The sequence below is a fragment of the Heptranchias perlo genome, chromosome 4 (assembly GCF_035084215.1).
Source record: "Heptranchias perlo isolate sHepPer1 chromosome 4, sHepPer1.hap1, whole genome shotgun sequence".
NCBI classification, from domain to species: Eukaryota; Metazoa; Chordata; class Chondrichthyes; order Hexanchiformes; family Hexanchidae; genus Heptranchias; species Heptranchias perlo.
The window spans coordinates 76720559-76745370 of NC_090328.1; the positions used below are offsets into that span (position 1 = coordinate 76720559).

General features: G+C 40.5%; 1 protein-coding gene across 1 annotated transcript in view; it reads right to left on the reverse strand.

Annotated features, from left to right (window-relative positions):
• The window catches only part of LOC137321038 (terminal uridylyltransferase 7-like), a 111484-nt gene that overhangs the window by 58191 nt on the left and 28481 nt on the right, over nt 1-24812 (reverse strand). The window contains exons 4-12 of the mRNA XM_067983178.1: nt 19671-19787; nt 12004-12181; nt 11685-11773; nt 10825-10876; nt 9869-9938; nt 5840-5966; nt 3792-3911; nt 2989-3108; nt 2715-2895 (exon numbers count right to left, since the gene is read on the reverse strand). Coding sequence (XP_067839279.1) covers nt 2715-2895; nt 2989-3108; nt 3792-3911; nt 5840-5966; nt 9869-9938; nt 10825-10876; nt 11685-11773; nt 12004-12181; nt 19671-19787 — 1054 coding nt within the window. The remainder of the gene's footprint in view (nt 1-2714; nt 2896-2988; nt 3109-3791; nt 3912-5839; nt 5967-9868; nt 9939-10824; nt 10877-11684; nt 11774-12003; nt 12182-19670; nt 19788-24812) is intronic.

Consider the following 24812-nt stretch of genomic DNA (forward strand, 5'->3'; position numbering starts at 1 on the left):
CCCCCCAATTTGGTGTCGTCTGCAAATTTTGAAATTGTACTTCCAATTCCTGAATCCAAACCATTAATGTAAATTGTGAAAAACAGTGGTCCCAGCACCAATCCCTGTGGAACACCACTTCCCACCTTTTGCCAGTCTGAGTAGCTACCCTTAACCCCTACTCTTTGTTTTCTGTTTTGTAGCCAACTTGCTATCGATTCTGCTACCTGTCCCGACTCCACATGCTCTGACCTTAGCCGTGAGTCGACAATGTGGTACCTTGTTGAAGGCCTTTTGAAAATCCAAATATATTACATCTACTACACTATCCTTCTTCAAAGAATTCAATAACATTGGTCAAGCATGACTTTCCCTTCTGAAATCCGTGCTACCTATTCTTAATTATATTTTCGTTCTTTGGATGTTTTTCTATTACATCTTTGAGTAAAGATTCCATTATCTTTCCTACCACCGACATTAAGCTAACTGGTCTATAGTTCCTTGGACTTGTTCTAGCTCTCTTTTAAAATATAGGAATAACATTAGCTGTCCACTAGTCCTCTGGCACAATTCCCTTTTCTAGTGAATGTTTATATATATGTAATAGTATCTCTGCTATCGCCTCCCTAACTTCTTTTAATAGTCACGGACGCAATCCATTCACACCGGGGTGGGGGGTGGGGGTCTTGTCCTCCCTAAGTTTGATTAATTTATTATCTTCCCCCTTTCTACCTTAAATATTTTAATATCTTTTTGACAAGTGATGAGTAATATTTGTGCCACATAAGTACCAGGCAATGACCATTTTGAACAACAGAAATCCTAGCCATCTCCCCCCAACCTTCAATGGATCCATCGTCGAGTCCCCCAACATCAAATCGGGGGTCACCACTGACCAGAAGCCTAAGTGGATCAGCTATATAAACAACGTGGCTATAGAAATCAGGGCAGAGGCTTGTTACAAAATTAGCAGTGTGATGGAATATTCACCACTAGCCTGGATAAGTACAGCCACCACAATATACAAGAAATTTAACATTATCCAGCCAGCTTGATCGGTGGCATTCTTGTCACTGGACGTAATATACCGCTGCCACTACTGCCGTTGCATTTATATAGTATTTTTAATGTACAAAATGTCCCATGCACTTCACAGAGGCATGAGGAAAAAACAGGTGCTAAGCCAAAGGAGGAGTTATTAGGATGGGTGACCAAAAGCTTGATCAAAGAGGTAGACGTCAAGGAAGATCTTAAAGGAAATGAGGGAGGTAGAGATGTCGGAATTTAGGCAGAAATTCCAAATGGTGGGACCTAGGTGGCTGAAGGTGTGGCCACCAATGGTGAGGCAAAGGGATTGAGGAAATGTATGTGGTTGGAGTAGAGAAAGGGAAAGTTGGGGGGTATTTTTCCATAAGGATGAGAATTTTAAATTTGAGACGTTGGGGAAGCCAATGTAGGCCAGGTGTTTCTGAAGCAGATGGGCTGAGATGGGAGCATGAGTGGGTGATGTTACAGAGGTAAAAGTAGATGGGCTTTATGATGGAGAGGATATGGGATCAGAAGCTCAGCTTGTGGTTAAATATGATGACAAAGTTACGAATAGTCTGGTTCAGCCTGATACAGTGGAGAGGAATGGTGTTGGTAGCGAGGGTAAGGAGTTTGTGGTGGGGACCAAAGACAATGGGGATGATTTTAACCCACAAGAATGGGTGTGTTGGGGGCGAGTGGGAGTTGAAAATACTTCTTTTTTGGGTTGCAACCGCAAAATTTTCAGACTTTGCATTCTCGGTGAGAAGCCGGGACGTTAAACCCAGAAGTGAAGCCGGGTAGCGGTTGCGACCCAAAAAACAACTATATTGACCTCCCACCCGCCCCCAATCCACCCACCATTCTTGGGGGTTAAAATCACCTCAATGGCTTTAGTCTTCCTAATGTATAACTGGACAAAACTGTGGCTCATCCAAGGCTGGATGTCAGACAAGCAATCTGACAGCACAGAGGCAGCAGAGTACCCAAGAGAGGTGGTGGAAACGTAGAGTGGGTGTCGTCAGCGTACTTATGGAAGCTAACTTGATGTCGCCAAGGGACAGCATATGGATGAAGAAGAGGAGCCAAAGATGATGTGGGAGTGGGAAGAGAAATCACTCTCTTCACCACTGGCATGCTGTGGCTGCAGTACGTACAATCTACAGGATGCACTGCAGTAACTCACCAAGCTTACTTCGACAGCATCTTCCAGCCCAGCAACCTCTACCACCAAGGACAAGAGCAGTAAGAACATGGGAACACCATCCCTCCAAGCTCCCCTACTAGTCACACACTATCCTGACTTGGACATACATTGCCATTTATTCATTATTGCTGGGCCAAATTCCTGGAATCCCCTACCCAACAACATTGTAATCAGCATAAGGATAGTAAAAGTTAAAGAAAGTAGCCCTACACCATTTGTTCAGTGTGACCTGGGATGTCTTCCAACAAAACCCACATCCCAAGAATAAATCAAGAAAAAAAGTCTCATCTAATTTACTCACTTTTGTACTTAAAGCAACACATCAACCTATAGAGATCAATACGATGTGATTAGTGACAGCTTGGCATTCACAAAATATTGACAGAGACATCCAACAGTACAACAAATTTACAACCTCCCTACCAACTACAGGGGGAGGGGGAGGGGGGAAATAACATTTAGACTCACAATAGATTACTAAAATTGTAGTTTTTTTGTATACCTTCCACAGCAATTCTCCTTTTAGGCCAGTCTTTAGCTTCCCGAGAAAGTGGTTCTTTGATTCGTATACAAACAACGTAATCAGCCATTGGAAATTCCAGTGCATAAAATCGAAGCAGTTCAACCCAAAGCTGCCCTACTGGTACAGAATTTTGTTGTTCTAGTCCAAATGCAACAGGAACCTAACAAAGCAATGTGGTTGAAAAGTTATTCAATTACTATGACTGTTTAAAGCAAAGATCATAGAAGTCTACTCACAAGTTAGAAAAACGTACCTTTCCTTCATTAGAATTACCATCATCCCCACTCGCAGGTTTGAATTCCCAGATAACCTTGTTGCTTTCTATACCTTTAAGATTGAAGTTGGCTAGGTTATCCACTGAAAAACCTTCAATCTTTAAAAAAATATAAAAGTTTTAGTAAAACAGTCATGCTATCACAGTCATTGTATTTATATATTCCAAAGAGCATACATACAATTATACTGAATGCCAAAATTTTAATATGTAATTGGATCTTCGATTCAACTCTTTTTACACAGGTTGTATTATCTTGCTGTTAGTGGCCTGATACAGAGTACATTCACTGCTTATTCCTCCTTCTCTGCTAAACATAATCAAGATTGTATATAAAGGAGGAAGTGAGAGAATGCTATACGGTAAAGCTCGCAATCAATTAAGAAAAGCACAAATAACTGGCCCGATTATGGTGATTGGTTAACCATGAAGACACTAGTGTCAATATCCTTATAGCTATTTTTAAGAAATCAAATCAATATATACTCGAGAGTTTTAAAATATATGCAATTGACATATTTTAATAAGTCATTTACTTTAGTCACGGCTCTCTGTTAACAACTTAAAAAGAGTTTACTAGTTAAAATATACTTATGGTACTCTTAACAATTTCCTCTTTAGCAGATTGAAGATAAAAGAATGCAGGTTATGCAATAGAAGTACATAAATATTTCCATGACACAAATGCTGTTTGCAATTACATAGAACCTCCTGAATAGAAAATAGGAGGTAATAAAACAACTAACTAAAAGTTGAGAGATTCTAATAAACAGGTATCTCACCCATAATCCCAGATATACAGGCAGCACACATTCCTTCCTTTGCTGCAGAAAGTAGATTACCATCAAAGCAAATGCATATGGTGGCAGTCCTCCTTCATCTGGACTATCAATGTGACAAAGCTGAAAACAGCAAGAAATTTCTTTGATTTTAAAGAAATATTCACGCATTAACAATCCGACGGTAGATAATCTTAAAATGAAATATGCTGGAGGGAGGGTGTGATGAGAAGGTTCTTCAATAGTTCTTTAGATTTTTGTATACGTGTCTCTGGAAAATGAACATTTTACTAAAATTAGTGGTCTATCTTCAGGCGAAAAAGGCATTACGTAGAATGGTTACTGACTATAATGCCTGGGCTGCACATCCCATTTTGTACTATGAATCAGAAGATAACAGCAATGGAAAAATGTTTGTGTCCTATAAACTACATTAAAAACATAGTTTAAACATTTATCTATTATTTCAACACCTGGAATGAGCTTCCAGGCAGGCCAATGAAGGCAAAAACCCTGGAACCATTTAAGAAATAGTTGGATGCTATAATTGTTGAACCAAAGCTTTTATTTCCTGGATGGTTAAGCCAATTGGTCTTCCTCATCCTTATTTATCTTGAGATCTACAGTGAGAAGCACTCTATCCATCTCTATCTTAAAAAAAGTCATCACGATACATATTACTTGATATAGAGCCAATTTGATTTTGCAGAACCATCCAAGAGAAGAAATTCCCATTCTGCTTGGTAAGATCTCACTTCATGTTCATGTCTACTTTTTCCTTAAAATTAATGGGCAAGATTCACTTCCCTGTAGTTGTAGCAAAAGTGTAACGTGTCTCCCTATAATAGGACGTACCTTTAGATTTTGTCTCTCTCATTTTCAGATATACTCACTCAGTGACCCTATGTTCTGGAATTCTCTTCATAAACCTCTTTCCCATGTTACTTCTTTCATCTTCAAAGCCTCCTCAAAACAACTCTGACTGTGCCTTCAGTCTCCTCTCCATATCTTTTTGCCTTGCTTCTTATTCACCTCCCAGTAAAGCACTTAAGATGTTTCATTATGCAAAAGGTACTAAAAGTAATATGCTGTTCTTAACATCTGTAACATCACCCGTCTCCACCCCTGCCTCAGCTTATTTGATGCTGAAACCCTCATTCATACCTTTATTACCTCTAGAGTTAACTATTCCAATGCTCTCCTGGCTGGCCTCCCATCCTCCACCCTCCACAAACTTGAGCTCCTCCAAAATTCTGCTGCCCGTATCCCAACTCGCACCAACTGCCGTTCACCCATCATCGCTGAGCTTGCTGACCTACATTGGCTCCCGGTCTGGGAACGCCTCGATTTTAAAATTCTCATCCTTGTTTTCAAATCCCTCCATGGCCTCGCCCCCCCCCCCACATATCTCTGTAACCTCCTCCAACCCTCCAAGATCTTAGGGCTCCTCCAATTCTGGCTTCTTGCGCATCCCCTATTTTAATCACTCCAACATTGGTGCCTACGCCCTAAGCTCTGGAATTCCCTCCCTAAATCTCTCCACCTCTCTCTCCTCTTTTAATACGCTCCTTAAAACCTACCGCCTTCCTGTCCTAATATCTCCTTATGTGACTCGGTGTCAAATTTTGTTTGAAAATTGCTCATGTGAAACGCCTTGAGACGTTTTACTACATTAAAGGCACTATATAAATGCAAGTTGTTGTTGTTAACATTGGAGAGCATTCGGTCAATACTACCATAAGTTTTCTCTAAATTTTAAAATATGTCAGGGATTTAGGGGAAAGCATGCGATCATTTCACATTTGGAAGGGAGAAAAAAATGTTAAAATCTGCCAGATACCTGAAAATTCTCACTCCGAAGCAAAGCAAGTAAATGACTGAAGATGAAGTTAAAAGCAAATAAAACACAAACTAAATTAAAAGGAAAAACATTTACATCAAATTAAAAAGTGAGGAAAAAGTAGAGCATAATTACAAGGATTTGAAATGCAACATATATTTACAGTACTTATCAAACCACTAGTTTAAAAAAGCTAAACTGAATTTCTTACCTTTCCCCAGGATCTAAAGGCAATAACCAGTGGAGTAAGACTAGGTTCCAACTTTGCCAAGGCAGCTAAGTGACATGTTGTGAGCCATGCATTTTCATTGCCAGCACTCACTTTACATAAAAGGCCACTGAAGGGAATAAAAAGAAAATTACAAAATTGTATAGTTTGGTTCACTACTGTACGACATTCACTAACAAAAATTAAGCATTTTTGTCTATATTAGATTAGTTACCGGGTTCTTTCTTCTTGGCCACAACGCACACAGGGTTAAGATCAGTTTCTACCAGCTATTTTTGCATAGAATATACATTACAGTCTAACTAATTTTCACACCTCAGAACAAAGGCAGAGTCATGCATATTTCAAGAAGACCTTAGCTTGCATGGTTTGATTGCTGCTGGTGTATGTGGATGGGCATCTGTACAATAGGTCATTCAAAGAATTTGGCACATATCCATGAATCAAGCCAGCCTATTCAATCAAGCATCCTGTGATTGATGTCCTTTGGGGAGGGGGAGGGGGGAGTCTTATTAGGGTGGTGGGTTCGACTGACTGCTGTGTTCAGGGTGAAGACATGGGTCAGAGCCATGATTTTTTTGTAATGCCTTTCACGGACAGTGCTGTGGGCAGCAGCTTCCCATTGAGCGCTTACATTTGGTTGCCTGCGCTCAGCTCACCAGTCAGTTTAAGGCAGTCAGGGGCCCACCGCTATTCGGAGGCTCCCTGGTAGGAATTCAGTGACTGAGTTTCAAAGAACATTTTTATGTCAAGAGTTAGCGCAGGAGAAGCATCTTTGCTGTTTTGGCATTGAGGAGAACAGTAAAGGTTGTAATTACTATAGGTATACTGTTTGTACTGAATACTATTCATTTAACTGTTTAATAATGTTATCTGAATTTGTTGGGTTATAAGCCCAAGTCTCATTTAGAAAGTGTATATTCTTCTGCCTACCAAATTAAGATCACCAGATGGCACATGATATATTTTAGTAAGTCAGAGCACAGTGGCAAGGGTTCTCTGTTTGACCTCTGGGTGTCACTACATTTACCTATGGGGACATAAAGGCATACTCTAGTTCATAAGAGATGCTAAACCCAAGGAGAATATAGAGTCATAGAGTTATACAGCACGGATAGAGGCCCTTCGGCCCATCGTGTCCGCGCCGGCCATCAAGCCCTGTCTACTCTAATCCCATATTCCAGCATTTGGTCCGTAGCCTTGTATGCTATGGCATTTCAAGTGCTCATCCAAATGCTTCTTGAATGATGTGAGGGTTCCTGCCTCCACAACCCTTTCAGGCAGTGAGTTCCAGACTCCAACCACCCTCTGGGTGAAAGAGTTCTTTCTCAAATCCCCTCTAAACCTCCCGCCTTTTACCTTGAATCTATGTCCCCTTGTTATAGAACCCTCAACGAAGGGAAAAAGCTCCTTGGTATCCATCCTATCTGTGCCCCTCATAATTTTGTACACCTCAATCATGTCCCCCCTCAGCCTCCTCTGCTCCAAGGAAAACAAACCCAATCTTCCCAGTCTCTCTAGCATGAAACCCTCAAAACATAGTTTTTTAAAAAAAACTGTCATTTCACTGAAGTTTATCAGCATTATATACACGCATCCTCAGTACAACTAATGTTGACAGATGCTAATAGCAAAAAATATAGAATCATAGAAAGGTTACAGAACTGAAGGAGGCCATTTGGCCCATCGAGTCCACGCTGGCTCTATGCAAGACCAATCCAGCTAGTCCCACTCCCCCGCCCTTTCTCCGTAGCCCTGCAAATTTTTTCCTTTCAAGTACATATCCAGTTCCCTTTTGAAGGCCATGATTGAATCTGCCTCCACCACCCCCTCGGGCAGTGCATTCCAGATCCTAACCACTCACTGTGCAAAAAAGTTTTTCCTCATGTCACCTTTGGTTCTTTTGCCAATCACGTTAAATCTATGTTTTCTGGTCCTTGACCATTCCGCCAATGGGAACAGTTTCTCTCTATCTACTCTGTCTAGACCGTTCATGACTTTGAATACCTCTATCAAATCTCCTCACAACCTGTTCCAAGGAGAACAACCCCAGCTTCTCCAGTCTGTCTACATAACTAAAGTCCCTCATCCCTGGGATCATTCTAGTAAATCTCTTCTGCACCCTCTCTAAGGCCTTCATATCTTTCCTAAAGTGCGGTGCCCAGAAGTGGACACAATACTCCAGTTGTGGCCGAACCAGTGTTTTATAAAGGTTCATCATGACTTCCATACTTTTGTTCTCTATGCCTCTATTTATAAAGCCCAGGATCCCGTATGCTTTTTTTAAACCACTTTCTCAACCTGCCCTAACACCTTCAACGGTTTGTGCACATATACCCCCCGGTCTCTCTGTTCCTGTACCCCTTTTAGAGTTGTGCCCTGTGGTTTATATTGCCTCTCCTCGTTCTTCCAACCGAAATGTATCACTTTGCATTTTTTTGCGTTAAATTTCATCTGCCACGTGTCCGTCCATGCCACCAGCATGTCTATATCCTCTTCAAGTCTACCACTATCCTCCTCACTGTTCACTACACTTCCAAGTTTTGTGTCATCTGCAAATTTTGAAATTGTGCCTTGTACACCCACGTCCAAGTCAGTAACATATATCAAGTAAAGCAGTGGTCCCAGCACTGACCCCTGGGGAACACCACTATACACTTCCCTCCAGTCTAAAAAACAAGCATTCACCACTACTGTCTGCTTCCTATTACTTAGCCAATTCTGTATCCACGTTGCTACTGCCCCCTTTATTCCACGGGCCACAATCTTGATGGTAAGCCTACCATGCGGCACTTCATCAAACGCCTTTTGGAAAGTCCATATACACCACATCAACTGCATTGAACTCATCTACCTTCTCTGTTACCTCTTCAAAAAACTCTATCAGGTTAGTTAAACATGATTTGCCTTTAACAAATCCGTGCTGGCTTTCCCTGATCAATCCACCCTTGTCCAAGTGACAGTTAATTCTGTCCTGGATTATCGTTTCTAAAAGTTTCCCCACCGCTGACATTAAACTGACTGGCCTATAGTTGCTGGGTTTATCCTTACACCCTTTTTTGAACAAGGGTGTAACATTTACAATTTTCCAGTCCTCTGGCACCATCACCATATGGGCATTTTTCTACATTCTCACTATGATCATGGACAATACAGCATTTCGAAACAATCTATTGATTCAGGGACTTCATTTTAAGGTATCAAAGGCTTGCATAATTTAATTTTTTATTGTAAATGAAACTAAGAAAGTACACAATCAATGATTCTAATATGCTGAAACAGTGGATGTGACTTGTTAAACTGCTATTGCAAAACCAAACAAGTTTTAGGAATGGGAAAAGGACAGGAAGCCTGATCTGTTTACATGTGTACATGAGAACAGAAAATTCCATTGAACTATCTAGAAACAAACCTAAGAATCATTATGTGGTAAGGCTATTTGCAAGAAATCAATCAGCATGAGAATGGAGCAAGAAAAAAAAGATAAAAGTGTATATTGTAATTAAAATAGCTTTCATAAAATTGAAAACAAGTATAGATATAAAAGGGCTGCTACTGATTGAGGGGGAAAAAAAAAATCGGAACACCTGGTTTCATTCAATCTACAACCAGTTATTGTTCTGTCACAGCTCCTGACATGAAGTTGAGAGAATCATGCACAACAGAGAAGAAATTAAGTACTGTAACTGAACACAAGTCTTCCTGCATACAAACTCAAGAATGGGATTGATAGGGTTCACCTTCCCAGTTTCTTAATCAGGGAACAGTGAACAGCATGCGTCTCCAGGGAAGGAGGGGGAAAAGAGAAGAAAAAGATAACCTTCATACACATAATTCCATGAAAAATGGAAGTACTTAAATTTAGCATGGCTTCCTCTGGTGTGGTAAAACTCACACGATTAAGTTAGGTTCATTAGTGCTCAATTGTTAGTCTTTTATAAATGGCTCAGTTCACATTACGTTATAGTACAGTAATTACATTCAGATTAAGAAAAGTGAGTCCCGACAAACCTTCGCTTGTCTCTGCATAGTACGACAGGCACTCTGGCATGGAACTCCGCCTCAACATCAATGAAAGAAACTGAATAAATTTGGGAAGAACAAAAAATCTATTTAACAATTCTTCTGACAGTTAAACACTATTCTTTCTGCTCGTCACTGGGAGGTTCAATATTTATGAACCGAGCTAATACTAAACTAACCTGAACAACACATTTACTCAGGACTGTGTTGACGTACAAAATGCAGATCCTACAAAAAGGACCATTTTCTCAGGCCCAGTTACAAATTCTTTAATTTTTGAGGTAGAACTTTAAGCATAAAACTTGGTAAACAATTAAAAGGCACACAATATTCGTCACTGTACAAACATGGTGACTCACTTTCAGTGGGCAACAGTCTTCTAGAAAATTTTGACGAAGAACCCCTATTCTGATTTACTGGAACACTAATGATTAATTTTAATTTTTGTAAAATGGGTCCTGGGATAGGACTTATGAGATTTCAGCCTAGGCTCTTCTAGTTTTGACCTATTGGAAAAGGACAAAAATATTACAAAATGTGGCTAACTTTTAATTTGCTGATGGTATTAGGTTCCAAACAACGTACATCTCTATATAGTCCATAAGTTAATTCGTAAAGTGCGTCATTATTTAAATGTGTCAAACTTAAGAGGGCGAGGTACATTTCTGTAGTTTTCATGTTTGTTTTTAGCTCCAAGGCAAAATATCTATACACAAAACAATTTATACACAAAACAAAACAATTTATACACAAAACAATTTATACACAAAATACCTGTACAACTGACTATATTATATTTTAATATATAATATAAACAGGTTGAATGAATATATAGTATTACATTATTCTCGAATGCTGAGTGGTTTCTAAAAACATGGCACACTGATTATGCATGTAATAATTGAAAGGTATGCTCACTCATCATTTTGAAAAAAAAAACTTACTGCTATTCTCAAGGCTTTCTTGAACAAGCAATAACACATCTGGTTGACTCATCTGAGAAACAAAAAGGACAAGCATACTGATTTATGAAACAAATTCTTCATTTACTGCTTCACATAAAACTAATTTCCCTCCTTGCTCCCATCACAAAAAACTTCAAAATATCATTCCAGCCTTCATAACTGTCATGTTGTTTGCATAGCTTCAGTAAGAGCTTTAGTTGGAACATAATGACATACATACTCTATGCATTTCTGGTATACACATGAAGAAATGTAATATGTATATTTTGTTCATCTTCTGAGATCTTCAGTTTTGATTCAAAAGTAAAACAGCTCAAACTTTTCATTTTATTCAGAAAATGAACAGAAAAGCTCTGCTGTTGTACAGTATTTGATGATATACAGGATATGGGGTAACTTAATTATGGGACCCTGGGTTTGAATCCTGGCAGGGTTTGTTCCAAAGCGGATAAAATGAGTTTGATATTTTAGCAGGATGTGGAGTAGGGGGTGGCCGTACAGCGATGCAAGCTGCAGGGAAGTATGTAGTGCTTGCCAACTATCAAGACACTCAGTCTAGGCTGTTAGCAACTGTAACGGAGACTAGCAATACCATATGGTGCTAATGAGACAAGCCTCCCTTTCTGTAATCAGAATATTTATATCAGAGAAATTGCAGAGCAGAAATTGTATGCGGGTTTTAAAAGTAACCTGGGAATTCAGTATTCAAAGGGTTAAACAACGAAGTTCATACTTGAACAATTTTAATGTCCGACTTATTATCTAAAACAGGGTACTCAAAACCTGATTGTATACACAGTTGATATACAGAGGTCTTCGTTCAGTCTCTAGAAACTTACATGAACTGGAAATTGTATATCAATGTTAAGGTCAGAATCTCTAAAGCCAAATCTTGTACAAGAGGAGCCATACAGTCTAAGTGAGCAGTCTGGATGATAAAAGAAAACCATTATATAGATACCATATATTTCAATGATGGCTTATTGCAGTATTACAACTTGAAATAAAACCACTACTCCAGTATATTACCAAAAGTATTTTAATTTTATACCAAGAGTGTACCTGAAAAATTATCGTAGAGCATTACAAAAAAATCTTATTTGTATAACAATTTATATCGAAAGTAAAATATAAAATATTATATAAGGAAAACTGCACCTGGTAATAAAAGTTGCAGAACCTTTTCCATTCTTCTTGTAATTTCATGCCTTTTGTTCACATCATCTTCAGTTATGCCATGTTCCTGTACAACCTTGTTAATGGCAGCATCAACTGCTCTTACTTGAGAGAGACTCGGAGGGGGAAGCATTGTCAGCCTTTCTTCTTCTTGTTTTTCCTAATAGCACAGACCCCAAATTAGTTAAGCAAATCTTTTAAGTGTCCCAAATACAATATCTCATCTTTTGTATTTATTCTTGAATCTTATGAATAAAAAACCCCTTCTAAATATTGCATACTTTACACAAACTTTTCATTTCCAATGATTTAACAGTTTTAAGCTGAAAGGTTTGAATAGAATCACTGATACGGTTTAATGGTAAATGTTAGGAAGCTGAACAGAAAAAAAAATGTACAAAACAGTAAAAGAATTCTACCATAATGTAATCCTATAAAACATCTATTCAATTGTAAAATAGTTAGAATGAGGGTTAAAAACAAATAAAATACTAATTATTAATACTGGAAAAAAAGTGCTTCTGAATGAAGACTACTGGATCGAATCCTGCAGCTCTCTTCAACTGTGGCAGATTTGAAGAGACGAAGCACTGCTCAAACAGAAGCTTTAAACATTGCGCATGTAACATTTCTATTCTCCATGGTTGAAAAGGTTGCAGTGGTTTTGTTCCTCCACGTGCAAGCAAAATTCTGTTCCCCCTGACAATAAGCAGAACTGAACAGCCCTATTTTAAGCTAAGTAACACCATACTTTTTTTAAAAAAACTTGAATTACATAAATTAGTAATGCAACATTTCACGTTTATGACGTAATAAGTGATTGAGCGCTAATAAAGTCACTAACTAAAAACAGTGCCCCAGACCTCGGTCTTCAACACGAGCCTGCATGGGCACACAGTGATAACAACAAGGTTCTCTCCATTTTCACTCCTTTTCCTCTCTCCCAGAGTATGCCTTTCCTTCATGAATACAGTGCAATATGCAGGTAGAATGCAGGGTAACAGGGCCCCCCAAAATATGAAATTCCAAGTTAATTTTGCAAATGTGGAACATGTGGATTATGATGAAATATAAATATCTACAGCAATATTGAAACAAAAACACACCTTCCATATTTAAACTCTGCTCCTAAAATTATTAAACTTTACCACTGCCAGCAATTTACAGCCCTGCACTGAGGACCAGGTTTTAAATGTATGCAGTACCCAAAACTTAAGTTATCATAGGAACATAGGAACAGGAGTAGGCCATTCAGCCCCTCGTGCCTGCTCTGCCATTTGATCTTTGGCTGATCTTTGGCCCTTAATACCTTTGGTTGCCAAAAAGCTATCTATCTCAGATTTAAATTTAGCAATTGAGCTAGTATCAATTGCCGTTTGAGGAAGAGAGTTCCAAACTTCTACAACCCTTTGTGTGTAGAAATGTTTTCTAATCTCGCTCCTGAAAGGTCTGACTCTAATTTTTAGACTGTGCCCCCTACTCCTAGAATCCCCAACCAGCGGAAATAGCTTCTCTCTATCCATCCTATCCGTTCCCCTTAATATCTTATAAACTTCGATCAGATCACCCCTTAACCTTCTAAACTCCAGAGAATACAACCCCAATTTGTGTAATCTCGCCTCGTAACTTAACCCTTGAAGTCCGGGTATCATTCTAGTAAACCTACGCTGCACTCCCTCCAAGGCCAATATGTCCTTCTGAAGGTGCGGTGCCCAGAACTGCTCACAGTACTCCAGGTGCGGTCTAACCAGGGTTTTGTATAGCTGCAACATAACTTCTGCCCCCTTGTACTCTAGTCCTCAAGATATAAAGGCCAACATTCCATTTGCCTCCTTGATTATTTTCTGTACCTGTTCATGACACTTCAATGATCTATGTACCTGAACCTCTAAGTCCCTTTGGACATTCACTGTTTTTAATTTTTTACCATTTAGAAAGTACCCTGTTCTATCCTTTTTTGATCCAAAGTGGATGACCTCACATTTGTCAACATTGAATTCCATTTGCCACAGTTTTGCCCATTCACCTAATCTATCACTATACTTTGTAATTTTATTTTTTCAACTACACTGCTTACAATGCCACCAATCTTTGTGTCATCGGCAAACTTAGATATGAGACTTTCTATGCCTTCATTAAGTCATTAATAAATATTGTGAATAATTGAGGCCCCAAGACAGATCCCTGCGGGACTCCACAAGTCACATCCTGCCAATGTGAGTACCTTCCCATTATCCCTACTCTCTGTCACCTTTCGCTCAGCCAACTTCCTAACCAAGTCCGTACTTTTCCCTCGATTCCATGGGCTTCTATCTTAGCTAACAGTCTCTTATGTGCGACCTTATCAAATGCCTTCTGGAAGTCCATATAAATAACATCCATTGACATTCCCCTGTCCACTACTTTAGTCACCTCTTCAAAAAATTCAATCAGGTTTGTCAGGCACGGCCTACCTTTCACAAATCCATGCTGGCTCTCTCTGATTAACTGAAAGTTCTCGAGGTGTTCAGTCACCCTATCCTTAATTATAGACTCCAGCATTTTCCCCACAACAGATGTTAGGCTAACTGGTCTATAATTCCCCGGTTTCCCTCTCTCTCCTTACATAAAAAGCGGAGTGATATGTGCAATTTTCCAATCTAGAGGGACAGTTCCTGAATCTAGAGAACTTTGAAAGATTATAGTTAGGGCATCCGCAATGTGCTCACCTACTTCCTTTAAAACCCTGGGATGGAAACCATCTGGTCCTCGGGATTTGTCACTCTTTAGTGCTATTATTTTCTTCATTACTGTTGCTTTACTTATGTTAATTTTATCGAGTCCCTGTCCCCGATTCAATATTAGTTTTCTTGGGATTTCCGGCATGCGATCCTCTTTTTCGACTGTAAATACTGACACAAAGTAATTGTTCAACATGTCCATCATTTCCCCATTGTCAATGACAATATCCCCACTTTCAGTTTTTAAGGGGCCAACACTACTGCTGACCACCCTCTTTTTCCGAATACAACTATAAAAGTTCTTCGTTTTGGTTTTGATATCCCTTGCGAGTTTCTTTTCATACTCTCTTTTTGTAGCCCTTACTATCTGTTTTGTGACCCTTTGTTGATCTTTGTATCTTTCCCATTCGCCAGGATCTGTGCCCTTTCCTTATGTCTTATACTGTCCCTTATCTCTTTAGTTGTCCATGGCTGTTTTTTTTGGCAAGTAGAGTTCTTGCCCCTCAGGGGTATAAACCGATTCTGTATCACGTTAAAAGTTTCTTTAAACATTTCCCACTGATCATCAGTCGTTTTACCCATTAACAGATTTGCCCACTTTACTGTGGACAATCTCTGTCTCATCCCATTGAAGTCGGCCTTGCCAAAGTCTAGAATCTTGGCAGCTGATTCACTTTTTTCCCTTTCAAACACTACATTGAACTCGATCATGTTATGATCACTATTGTATAGATGTTCACGCACAGTTAAGCCGTTAACTAAATCTGGTTCGTTACTAGATCTAGTATGGCTTGCCCTCTTGTTGCCTCTAGGACATACTGCTGTAGAAAACTATCCCGGACACACTCAAGAAATTCACTACCTTCCTGACAGTTGCTAGTCTGCTTTTCCCAATCTATGTGAAGGTTGTCTGCAATTTAGAATGCAAATAAGGAGTTTGGGGCAAGTATGACCTAAAGACTAATACATTATTAGAGATTAACAATTAAGCAAAGTAAATATTTTACTTTTCGGTCTGTTAGTAGAAGCCAACATAAGAACACCAAGAAATAGGGGCATGAGTAGGCCATACGGCCTCTCAAGCCTGCTCCACCATTCAATAAGATCATGGCTGATCTTCGACCTCAACTCCACTTCCCCACCCGATCCCCATTTCCCTTGATCCCCTTAGAGTCCAAAAATCTATCAATCTCAGCCTTGAATGTATTCAAGGACTGAGCATCCACATGGAGGCTCTGTAAACATCCCCATCCTCAATGATGGCGGAGTCCAGCACGTGAGTGCAAAAGACAAGGCTGAAGCGTTTGCAACCATCTTCAGCCAGAAGTGCTGAGTGGATGATCCATCTCGGCCTCCTCCCGATATCCCCACCATCACAGAAGCCAGTCTTCAGCCAGGTGATATCAAGAAACGGCTGAGTGCATTGGGTACAGCAAAGGCTATGGGCCCCAACAACATCCCGGGGGTAGTGCTGAAGACTTGTGCTCCAGAACTAGCCGCGCCGCTAGCCAAACTGTTCCAGTAGAGCTACAACACTGGCATCTACACAACAATGTGGAAAATTGCCCAGGTATGTCCTGCTCACAAAAAGCAGGACAAATCCAATCCGACCAATTACCGCCCCATCAGCCTACTCTCAATCGTCAGCAAAGTGATGGAAGGTGTCGCCGACAGTGCTATCAAGCGGCACTTACCAATAACCTGCTCACCGATGCTCAGTTTGGGTTCCGCCAGGACCACTTGGCTCCAGACCTCATTACAGCCTTGGTCCAAACATGGACATAAGAGCTGAATTCCAGAGATGAGGTGAGAGTGACTGCCCTTGACATCAAGGCAGCATTTGACCAAGTGTGGCACCAAGGAGCCCTAGTAAAATTGAAGTCCATGGGAATCGGGGGGAAAACTCTCCAGTGGCTGGAGTCATACCCAGCACAAAGGAAGATGGTAGTGGTTGCTGGAGGCCAATCATCTCAGTCCCAGGACATTGCTGCAGGAGTTCCTCAGGGCAGTGTCCTAGGCCCAACCATCTTCAGCTGCTTCATCAATGACCTTCCCTCCATCATAAGGTCAGAAATGGGGATGTTCGCTGATGATTGCACAGTGTTCAGTTCCATTTGCAACCCCTCAGATAATGAAGCAGTCCGTGCCCGCATGCAGCAAGACCTGGACAACATCCAGGCTTCGGCTGATAAGTGGCAAGTAACATTCACACCAGACAAGTGCCAGGCAATGACCATCTCCAACAAGAGAGAGTCTAACCACCTCCCCTTGACATTCAACAGCATGACCATTGCCGAATCCCCCACCAACAACATCCTGGGGGTCACCATTGACCAGAAACTTAACTGGACCAACCACATAAATACTGTGGCTACAAGAGCAGGTCAGAGGCTGGGTATTCTGCGGCGAGCGACTCACTTCCTGACTCCCCAAAGCCTTTCCACCATCTACAAGGCACAAGTGAGGAGTGTGATGGAATACTCTCCACTTGCCTGGATGAGCGCAGCTCCAACAACACTCAAGAAGCTCGACACTATCCAGGACAAACCAGCCCGCTTGGTTGGCACCCCATCCACCACCTTAAACATTCACTCCCTTCACCACCGGCGCACTGTGGTTGCAGTGTGTACCATCCACAGGATGCACTGCAGCAGCTCGCCAAGGCTTCTTCGATAACACCTCCCAAACCCGCGACCTCTACCACCTAGAAGGACAAGGGCAGCAGGCACATGGGAACAACACCACCTGCACGTTCCCCTCCAAGTCACACACCACCCCGACTTGGAAATATATCGCCGTTCCTTTATCGTCGCTGGGTCAAAATCCTGGAACTCCCTTCCTAACAGCACAGTGCGAGAACGTTCACCACACGGACTGCAGCGGTTCACCACTACCTTCTCAAGAGCAATTAGGGATGGGCAATAAATGCTGGCCTTGCCAGTGACACCCATTTACCATGAACAAATAAAAAAAAGCCCTCTGGAGTAGAGAATTTCAAAGACTCACAACCCTCCGAGTGAAGAAATTGCAGTCCTAAATTGCCGACCCCTTATCCTGAGACTATGCCTCCCTAGTTCTAGACTCTCCAGCCAGGGGAAACATCCTCTCAGCCTCTACCCAGTCATGCCCTCTCAATCTTATATGTTTCAATGAGATCACCACTCATTCTTCTAAACACCAGAGAGTCTAGGCCCATTCTACTCCATCTCTCCTCATAGGACAACCCTCTCAACCCAGAAATCAATCAGTGAACCTTTGTTGCACCACCTCTAAGGCAAGTATATCCTTCCTTAGGTAAGAAAGCCAAAACTGTACACAGTACTCCAGGTGTGGTCTCACCAAAGCCCTGTACAATTGCAGTAAGACTTCCTTACTCTTGTACTCCAACACCCTTTAAAGGCCAACATACTATTTGCCTTCCTAATTGCTTGCTGTATCTGCATGTTAACTTTCCGTGATTCGTGTACATGGACACCCAAATCCCTCTGAACAGACATTTAATAGTTTCTCACCATTTAAAAAATATTCTGCTTTTCTATTCTTCCTACCAAAGTGAATAACCTCACATTTCACATTATATTCCATCTGCCACCTTCCTGCCCACTCACTTAACCAGTCTATATCCATTTGCAGACTCTTTGCATCCTCCTCACAGCTTACTTTCCCACCTCGCTTTGTATCCAAGTTTGCTGACAATACATTACACTCAGTCCCTTCATCTAAGTCATTAATATAGATTGTAAATAGCTGAGACCCAAGCACTGATCCTTGCAGCACCCCACTAGTTACAGCCTGCCAACCTGAAAATGACCCATTTATTCCTACTCTCTGTTTTCTGTCCATTAACCAATCCTCTATCCTTGTTAATATATTACCCCCAACACCATAATGATAATGCAATGAGATCATGGCCAGGTTGCATGTTCTGGAATACAGAAAATCCCTAGAAGTTGGTGCTCATCTTCCATGACCATCTTAGATGTTGATGTAAAACAAAACAGCAGTGATGTGAAATAAAAGGATATTATTTAGTTCCTCTTGCCTTTTTTCCTGCCTTATTTATGGTGCTATTCATCATGTCTCCTGTTCTATTTTTTACTGTAACCTTTCACCGGACATCACGTAATGTACTGATAAGTCAAAATTCTACTCTTTAGACTCTCGATGGCTTCCAATAATACATTTCGGTAGGAAGAACGAGGAGAGGCAATATAAACGAGAGGGCACAAATCTAAAAGGGGTACAGGAACAGAGAGATCTGAGAGTACATGTGCACAAATTGTTGAAAGTGGCAGGGCAGGTTGAGAAAGCGGATTAAAAAAAAAGCATACAGGCTCCTGAGCTTTATAAATAGAGGCATAGAGTACAAAAGCAAGGAAGTCGTGATGAACCTTTATAAAACACTGGTTCGACCACAACTGGAGATAGAGAAAAACTGTTCCCATTGGCAGAAGGGTCAAGAACCAGAAGACATAGATTTAAGGTGATTGGCAAAAGAACCAAAAGGTAATATGAGGAAATACTTTTTTTTTTAAACACAGCAAGTGGTCAGGATCTGGAATGCACTGCCCGAGGGGGTGGTGGAGGCAGATTCAATCATGGCTTTCAAAAAGGAACTGGTTAAGTACTTGAAAGGAAAAAAATTGCAGGGCTAGGGGGATAGGTCAGGGGAGTGGGACTAGCTGGATTGCTCTTGCATGGAGTCGGCACGGACTGGATGGGCCAAATGGCCTCCTTCTGTGCTGTTATGAGTTTATGATTGCGAGAATGGTGTTTTCCTTGAAGAATGCGCAGTAGTGGTGTATTTGAACTGTACAGTCTTAATTCATGAAAGTACTACTGTAACTCACTCCCAGTTTCATTTTGTAAACAACAGATCCCTGAGTAGACCGTCGATATAAAATATATAAAACTTCAGTTCAGACTCACCTTTACACACTTTTTGTGTCGCTTCTCTTTAATGTGCTTATAGGCAGATGACACAGATTCAACCAGTACATCACAAAGCTTACAGGTGTACTTTGCAGCAGGGCAGCTTCGAGCACGCTGAAAAAAATTGTAGCACAAATTAAAAATGGCAGTGTTAGAAGTGTGAGAGGATGTCAATCTATTATGTCAAGAATAAACATATCAACCAATATATTCAACACTGGTCATAATATTATTGCAGGTATTTCAATATCATTCTGGAGGTATAAATTCTGTGGATCTTCTGCTCTATAATTCATTGCTCTAAAATTGTTTGTACCCCCATTTTTTAAAAAAGTCTTAAAAAGGTGACTAACTGTGGATTTAGATTGAGATAAGATATAATTTAGTATGCTTTAGATATAAACTACACCACTTCTGAACTGTATTTCTTAAAATAAAGAAATGAAATACTCCCAACACCAACAAAGGCTATTACAAATAGAAAATTCAATCTCTGGGTCAATGCCAATGGCTGACAAGTTTGGTGCTCTCCAACAATTTGTGAAGTCTAAAAAGAGCATTACACAGAGTTGGTGTCTGTATCAACTGTCCGTCGCAAGGACCCATCTACATAGAGGTCTGAAAAACTGGTGTAAAATCAGCACAGAGAGAAGGCTTTAATGAACCATTTGAATACAGTAAGTGCAACAATCAAGAAGCTCAATACCATCAGTCAAAACAGCCCGCTTGATTGGCACTGCATCCTTGCGACGGACAGTTGATACAGACACCAACTCTATGTAATGCTCTTTTTAGACTTCACAAATTGTTGGAGAGCACCAAACTTGTCAGCCATTGGCATTGACCCAGAGATTGAATTTTCTATTTGTAATAGCCTTTGTTGGTGTTGGGAGTATTTCATTTCTTTATTTTAAGAAATACAGTTCAGAAGTGGTGTAGTTTATATCTAAAGCATACTAAATTATATCTTATCTCAATCTAAATCCACAGTTAGTCACCTTTTTAAGACTTTTTTTAAAAATGGGGGTACAAACAATTTTAGAGCAATGAATTATAGAGCCTTAAACAATCACTCCCTCCACCACTGGCGCACTGTGGCTGCAGTGTGTACCATCTACAAGATGTACTGCAGCAACTCGCCAAGGCTTCTTCAACAGCACTTCCCAAACCCGCGATCTCTACCACCTAGAAGGACAAGGGCAGAAGGCACATGGGAACACCACATGCACGTTCTCCTCCAAGTCACACGCCATCCTGACTTGGAAATATATCACCATTCCTTCATCGTCGCTGGATCAAAATCCTGGAACTCCCTACCTAACAGCACTGTGGGAGAACCTTCACCACACGGACTGCAACGGTTCAAGAAGGTGGCTCACCACCACCTTCTCATGGGCATTTAGGGAAGGGCAATAAATGCTGGCCTTGCAAGCGACGCCCACATCCCATGAACGAATAAGAAAAAAGTAAACTCTCCATGGTGTCGCCTAGCTAATTGTAGCACAACAGGTATGGATGATATCTATGCCAAATTCCTAAAAAGGTGCTCTGGGATCATAGGAATTGCTATATGAAAAAAAAGATCAAGGTCCATCTAGTTCGCCTTCTACCATTATGCAACAATAAGGGAGTTGTTGACTAATCCTGGCAATCAATCTCTATCCCTCTACCACCGGACGTATTATGGCTGCAGTGTGTACTATCTACAGGTTGCACTGCACCAAGGCTTCTTTGGCAGCACCTTCCAAACCTGTCACCTCCACCATCTAGAAGGTCAGCAGATACATGAAAACACCATCCTCTAACTTCCCCTCTAAGTCACACAACATCCTGACATGGGCATATATCGCCATTCCTTCATTGTCGCTGGGTCAAAATCCAAGAGCTCCCTACCTTTCAGATACGTGGGAGTACCTTCACCATATGGACTGTGGCAGTTCAAGAGAAGATAGTGGTGGGCCTTATTCAAGGGGAATTAGGGATAGGAAATAAATGCTGGCCTTGCCAGCGATGCCCACATCCAGAGTATGATTTTTTTTTAAATTAGTCTACAACAGACCCAGACGTGATTAGGAAAACTTCCAGTGGTGGAAAGCTTTGGGAACCATAGGTCCAAAGTTACATATTTCTCCCAAGCATTCTACACTTAACATATGCCATTTCTCAAATTACTCATATACTATATCTCAAAATATTATTTTCTGAAAGAAATATATTTAATTTGTATTTGAGTGAATTAACATTACGGGCTGGAAATTGCTTTCAAAATAATGGTGAGCCCAACAATGCTCACTGTTATTAATGGCAAAATCGAAGAGCAAGTTCCAGCGACTGCACATACACAGTCAAACGTGGAAATACGGAACTTGCTCTTCGTGGTTCACCGGCGATCTAACAGTTTCACATTAAAGGGATATCACTGGCTGCAATCAATGGACCAGCGCTAACTTGCTCTCCTACCCAGCTGGAAACTAACTAATCTCGCCACAAAACAGGTACGCTCAGTTACATCTGGTATAAACTAACCTTTAACACCACGCTAAGTCTTAATGACTGGCAAATAACTAAAAATTAACTTTTAAAAACGGGGAGTCTCATTACTCCTGATTTGAATAGTTTTTGGACATTTAAAAAAATTTTAATTGTATTAAATTTTAAAACTTTTTCTTCCTGTCTCTTTTATCTAAGTCTTTTAATCTAACACTCTCTTTATTTCGCTTTCTCTATGTCATTTTATAATAACTTAACGGGCACATCTGGGTTTTTAGTTTGCACAGTTTGTCTATGAACTGCACCTCCTAGTTCTCACTGGTTTGCTGCAATGTGATTAGTTGACAGGAGAGATCGATCCTTTTGCCTTGCCACAGGTCCTAGGTTCCTGGGAATTAACACTGGACTGTTTTCGGTTCACCATTCAAGGAAGTTGCTGTACAAAAGCCCATGGTAAGTTTGTTCATCAGCATAAATCTATGGAGCGGGAAGTGCCGTTTGTTTGCTGCATAGTTCCACCGTCTCCCTAGGGAGACTGTTAGAGATTTACCACTCACTCACTGAAATAATGTTTCCGGAGATTAGTTTGAATTTACCAGAGCATGGCCTCTGGTTCGACTGTACTGGACAAGGTGGAACAGCTCGTCATGGTCTACATTATCTAGTCCCTTTAGAATCCTAAAAACAATAATCATATCTCAGTCTCTCCTTTTCCAGTGAGAACATACCCAATTTACGTAATCGCTCATCATAAATAATCCTTCGAGCCCCTCAAATCATTCTGATCGCAGTCTTCTGTATTCTGTCAATAGCTGCAATATCTTACAATGCGATGGCCAGAACTGTATACAGTATATGATGTGGAGATGCCGGTGATGGACTGGGGTTGACAATTGTAAACAATTTTACAACACCAAGTTATAGTCCAGCAATTTTATTTTAAATTCACAAGCTTTCGGAGGCTACCTCCTTCCTCAGGTGAACGATGTGGAAATGAAGTCCTCGAAATGAAGTCGCATTTATAATTCACAGAACAACGGGCAGTTGAAAAAACTGTCTGTTATCACCAGCATTGTTCTGTGAATTATAAATGCGACTTCATTTCGAGGACTTCATTTCCACATCGTTCACCTGAGGAAGGAGGTAGCCTCCGAAAGCTTGTGAATTTAAAATAAAATTGCTGGACTATAACTTGGTGTTGTAAAATTGTTTACAATTGTATACAGTATATGAAGTGCAGTTGCACCAATGAGTTATAAAGTGGCAGGATTACCTCATTATTTTGGTTCAATATTGACCGGTTAATATATCCCAAAACCTAATTTGCTTTACTCCCTGCCACTGAACATTGTTGCGATAGCTTCAATTTATTATCTGTCAGCACCCACAGATCTCTTCCATTTTCCATACAGGTGGGAGGGAGGGTGGGGATTTTATTCCTGCCTCAAGTTTCTCCACATCTGAAAACCGTCTCATTACAGATATTTAGTTTTTGCACTCAATGTCAGCATCAAGTCACATTAAATGCAGGGTAAGGTTCCCATTAGCCTGCAACAATGTGCCTTAACCCCAAATTTAGCAGTTGACTGCACAAATGTGACATTTCCATTTACCACGTCAGTAATCTCCTAGTCAAAATTGTAATTTACTTTTAGTCCCAAATTAGGGGCCATTTTGTGCCGTGAAGCAGCTGGGTTTAATAGTCCCTTTAGGCAAAGGGATCCCAAAACTGAAACAACAGTGTTCAAACCCACTGTACTAACCATTCCTATTGGTTAGCTACTCTTGAAGAATTAGCAAAACTGCAAAGGATCTCAGCATATGAAGCAGATTAACACAATTGAGAGTTACTTGATTCTTGGTTTCAATAACTTGGCTCAAACATTGCTATTTACATTACTTCTTATGTTTAGATAATTTGGCAAAGCCATCAAAAAAAACTAATAGGATGCTAGGATATGTGGCCAGAACATTAGAATAGAAGTCTACAGAAGTTATACCCAGACTGTACAATGTACTGGTCAAACTAGACTTACAACAATTGATCAGTTTTGGTCAACACACCAACAATAAAGATATAGAAGCATTGGAAGGGTAATAGAGAAGAGCAAGAAGACTGATCCCAAATGTGATGGGATGAGCTGTAGTGGAAGATTAGAGAAGCTCAAGACTTACAGTCCAATAAGTTAGTAAGAGGGACCACAACTAAGTATATAAAATATTACAATGTACAGTTAAATAAGTTAAACTCCGAATATTACCTCTAACTGGGAAATGAAAAATAATGAAAATTAAATTTAAAACAAATATCAGGAAGAACTTTACTTATGGACTGTAACAGCTGGAATAATCTGCCAGGTAGCATAGCGCAGACAAAACAAAAAACATTGGGAATGTTCAAGATACAGTTGGATGCTACAATTAAAGAGTTGGCTTTGACGAACCAAATGCCTTATTCTTATACTTGCTTTCTTCTGCTCATGTACATAACAAATGAAAATACGTACATGCCTAACACAGGACTTTACCACATGGACTGCAGCGGTTCAAGAAGGTGGCTCACCACCACCCTCTCAAGGGCAATTAGGGATGGGCAATAAATGCTGGCCTTGCCAGCGACGCCCACATCCCATGACTGAATAAAAAAAG